This window comes from Bidens hawaiensis, unplaced genomic scaffold (genome assembly GCF_021521415.1).
Source record: "Bidens hawaiensis isolate Kalapana, Puna unplaced genomic scaffold, B.hawaiensis_p1.1 tig00006368_1, whole genome shotgun sequence".
Taxonomy (NCBI): Eukaryota; Viridiplantae; Streptophyta; class Magnoliopsida; order Asterales; family Asteraceae; genus Bidens; species Bidens hawaiensis.
The window spans coordinates 214,835-218,970 of record NW_027491426.1 but is presented as its reverse complement, the minus strand read 5'-3'; the positions used below and the strand labels follow the sequence as shown (position 1 = coordinate 218,970).

The 4,136-nt window shown below is 37.9% G+C and overlaps 1 protein-coding gene across 1 annotated transcript; it reads right to left on the bottom strand.

Annotated features, from left to right (window-relative positions):
- Positions 1 to 866: 866 nt before the first annotated feature.
- LOC143632168 (uncharacterized) lies at positions 867 to 3,902 on the bottom strand. Its single transcript, XM_077100744.1, has 5 exons — positions 2,724 to 3,902; positions 2,390 to 2,638; positions 2,167 to 2,298; positions 1,996 to 2,089; positions 867 to 1,908 (listed from the first exon to the last, which is right to left on the bottom strand). Exons 1-5 carry the CDS (start codon positions 3,690 to 3,692, stop codon positions 1,436 to 1,438), a joined length of 1,917 nt encoding a protein of 638 aa, XP_076956859.1. The 5' UTR covers positions 3,693 to 3,902; the 3' UTR covers positions 867 to 1,435.
- Between the last annotated feature and the right edge of the window lie 234 nt (positions 3,903 to 4,136).

The window sequence follows — 4,136 nt, the reverse complement described above, 5'->3', positions numbered from 1 at the left end:
TATATATTATTTATTACATCATCCGGGTCAAACACCGGTCTGCCCTCCCGGGTCGGTCCGACCTTTGACCCGGTAAGGCGTCCGGGTCGAATTCCGGGCCGGGTCTGAAAACATTGTTCTTAAATTAAACTCGGGAACACAGTTTACTATATTGTTTAATTAACATAAAAAAAATAGATTCTTTCTAATAAAGAAAAGTAATCAATAAGCAAAATTTACTTTTGTCACTATTTTCGATTGAATTTGAATTGGAAATAAAACTTCATAAAATATTCAGAAAAGTATATGATATAGAAACCTATAATATCAATGCATAAAAAAAATACAAAGAGAAAACACGCAAATCGAACCAAACTAGAAAAAGTCCTCGTTATTTTGAAATAAACTATGTAACTAAATAAAAAGGAGCAATAGCGCCCTCTTGTTTTATCAAGAGGGAAGCTATTGCTCCTTTTTTAGTTCAAAAACTCCTATACAATCATACCAAAGTCTTATCCATTTGTAGATGGAGCTTCAATAGCAGCTAAGTCTAGAGGGAAATTATGAGCATTACGTTCATGCATAACTTGCATACCAAGGTTAGCACAGTTAAATGTAATAATTTCAATATGTTTTATCGAAAAATAATGGGTTCGTTTGAAATTGCGTTTTATATAAAACGCATAAAAGAATAGGGTCGGGTGAAACTGACACCACGCCACGTAAGTGCCTAAGCCAACGCACTTGCTAAAAGATAGATATATATCGGCCCATGAACCAATTCATGCAAATCTGATTCAGATTATAGAAAACCATCAACAACCCCATTAATCAGTATGACAGAGCAACCTTGGGTTCGGGTTCACCTGATATAATAACCCGAAGGAAGTAATTGTTTGAATCTAGGGTTTTTGAGAATGCTGATATTTAGCCAAATTTATAAATACAGTTGAATAAAAAATATATACTAGTTATGTACATTGGACCTACTCTGCATGATCTTACTCATAGCTGCTGCAAGATAAGGCATCAAAATACAGAATGCCAATCATCTTTTATTGCAGCTTTGTTACCAAAGTAAAAGACAATGCTACCCTTGAAGATCTTTTACTCATCAGGACCAAAAGCCACACAAAACACATTTGCCCCCCTTTAACCTTATACCCCACCTGCACCTCAATCATTCAATACTGCCACCTTTAAAAAGTCACTCACAACCACCAGCTTCCAATTTTAACGAGATGCAGGCCCACCGGGCGCACTGTTTTAAGACATAACAGGCCCATTGGCAGAGAACTCCATTTCCACCCGGGGCCGGCCGAACACATAATTTCCTTGAATAAGTAATTCATAGGATCCCCAATCAAATATGGCAGCTTTGTCTGTACCACATGATTAGACTGATGGTCCTGCCTTGTTATCTTTTCATTCCATAATAGCCACTTTCTTGATTGATTCAGACAGTTGCCGGTAGCCCGTAGTTTAGAAACGATCTGATCCGCCCGTCCCATCCTGCTGTGACAATCACCATTCCCCATGTGTGACAGTTATCCGAGCTCTCGCTAGAAGTTCTAAAAAACTTGTATTTAGATTTGCTTAACGGGCTGGAAGAAGATGGAAGCTTTTCTTCAGGCCAGGTTGCAGAAGCTTTTGCGGCCGATTCTAGGAAAAATTCTTGACCCAGAGAGAAGTAACTAGGTGGTAACGGGCTTGTTCGTCCCGACCATGGTAATGCTACTGATGCACCAGCGTAGAACCACTCACAAGATCTTACTGTCTTGTGTTTGAAAAATGAAGTCTTGTTTTTATTATTATTATTCTTATTATTGCAGTCCCATACATATACATTAGAATCCTCACTTGCTGATACTATATGCCTCCCGTCTGATGTAAACAATGCACGAAAGGGATTTCCAGCGTTTCTTTGCCCTGGAGTTTATAAATTTCAAGAATTTAGAACGATTTCGGTTGAAAACAGTTATGATTTTATATACCAAATGTGTGTTAAGACCATACCTCTAAATTTTCCAATCACATTGGAGCCATGGAGGATTCTGACATGTGAATCAGCACAAGTGACCATAACTTTGCTTGAATCTTGAGGACAAAACTATAGATTACAGACCCGAAATCAGATAAAGATTTGTACACAAATAAATGTTTATAACTTTGAAACGATGAATATACCTGAAATCCGATTATTCTCTTGCAAAGCGACTTCTTTTTACTATTTAACGAAACCGAAGCTTCTAGTTGGAACCGGTTTCCTGAGAAGCTAAAGAAACTGCAACAGCCCGTCATGGACCCGATAACGCCACCCTGAAATAAGAAACCATAGGTTTTTCAATAACCTACGGGTGTTTAAAAATGGTGTCTAATATGATTGAACAACATGAACAAAAAGTCAAACCTTTCCATCAGGACTGTAAGCCACAGCAGTGACTATTTCTCTTATGTCCATCCAGTCAACAACTTGAGTACGCGAAACCGACCAGAGTCTAACTTTTCCATCAATTGAACCGCTTATGAAATAATTTTCGTTCGCCGGGTGGAACTGAACACACGTCACGTAATTGCTATGTGGGAAAGTTTTAACACAAGCATCATTTCCAACTTTCCATAGCCGAACGGTTTCATCAACCGATGATGACAAAAGAAACTGCACCAACAGAAACAATATCCCATGATCAATTTCAGTCACATTCGTCAAGAATTATGGTATCATAAGTATATGATTTACTTACATTATCTTTTGACCATGAGAGATCAAGAACATCGCCTTTGTGCCCGTAGAACTCGTGAACGGGTTTTTCAAGTATTCTAAACACTTTAGGAGGGAAGATAACACAAGCTGAATTTTTGGTCTTTTTTAAGGTTTTCACCATGCTAATCTTTTGGTTATCAGCAACTAATGGTGCTAATTCTGAAAGATTATTCACAGTGAAGTATAAACAAGACGGGTCGACATCCGGGACGTCTTTTTCATCCAATCTTTCATCTTCAACTACTTGCCAAACCTGAACAACCGCATCTTCCCCCGCACTAGCCAAATACCGCCCGTCAAGACTAAATTTCATGGTCAAAATCGAACCTTTGTGAGCTTGGATATCTTGACCGACAAACATAGCCGACAATTCCTTTAATTTCTTCTTACTTTGATGAACTATAACTCTTTGAACCTTTTCAGCTACACGAGATTTAACCCGTTTTTGAGCAGGCTTACACGCCATTGACAGTAAACTACCCAACAGTTGACTTTTCACTCTGCTCATTGTTCTTGACATGGTGTTACCAGCCTTAATGTTTCTATCTACAACTTTCTGAACCAATGGAGCTGGTTTGACTTCTGTTGACCTTCCTTTGTCTTCTTCGCCATTAGAATCCTGAATTCTTAAAGAACCCGTACATGAACACGAACAAGAAGAATCTTCTTCTTCTTCTTTGGCATCACTTCTCAACACAGCTCCACCTGTCTGCACAACCCTGCTATCGACTTCTTCAACGCTTTGATTATCTTCAGAGCTCAATCCCATAAACTTAAGAAAAGTGTTCTTCCTGTGATGAACACTTTCAGGAGCCATAGCCCAAACATCATACCGAAAGCCATTCGGGACCACATCATCATCATCATGATCATCCGCTTCAGAAACCGAGCCGATACTATCTCTCGCATCGAAAAACCGATACTCTTCCTCCTCATACAAACTCCCCATAATTGTTAAAACTTTTAAAGCTTAACCCATGAGAAAAATGAAGCCTTTTAAGCCTCAGACAATGTGGATTATTATTAAATAATGATTATTGATTATTCCTTCTGCAATGAACATACCTATACCTACCAAATAATTTAAAAAGGGTGGAAAATTGATTAGATATCACAGCAACCCAGATCAGCAAAGGCAATAATATATATTCCCCAACAGCTAATTCGAAGAATTATGAATAAAATAATAATAATAATGTAAATGGATGTCGTGGATCCAGATCCAATGCCCCATGAATGCATTGATAAGCGGAACCTGGTCGACGATGTGATGACGACAGTGATTACATAATAATAATAATAATAATAATAATAATAATAATAATAATAATAATGTAGGTTAGGTTGTAATGATGAAAGACAAGAATTACCCTTGAAGCAAATGTAGGAAGAA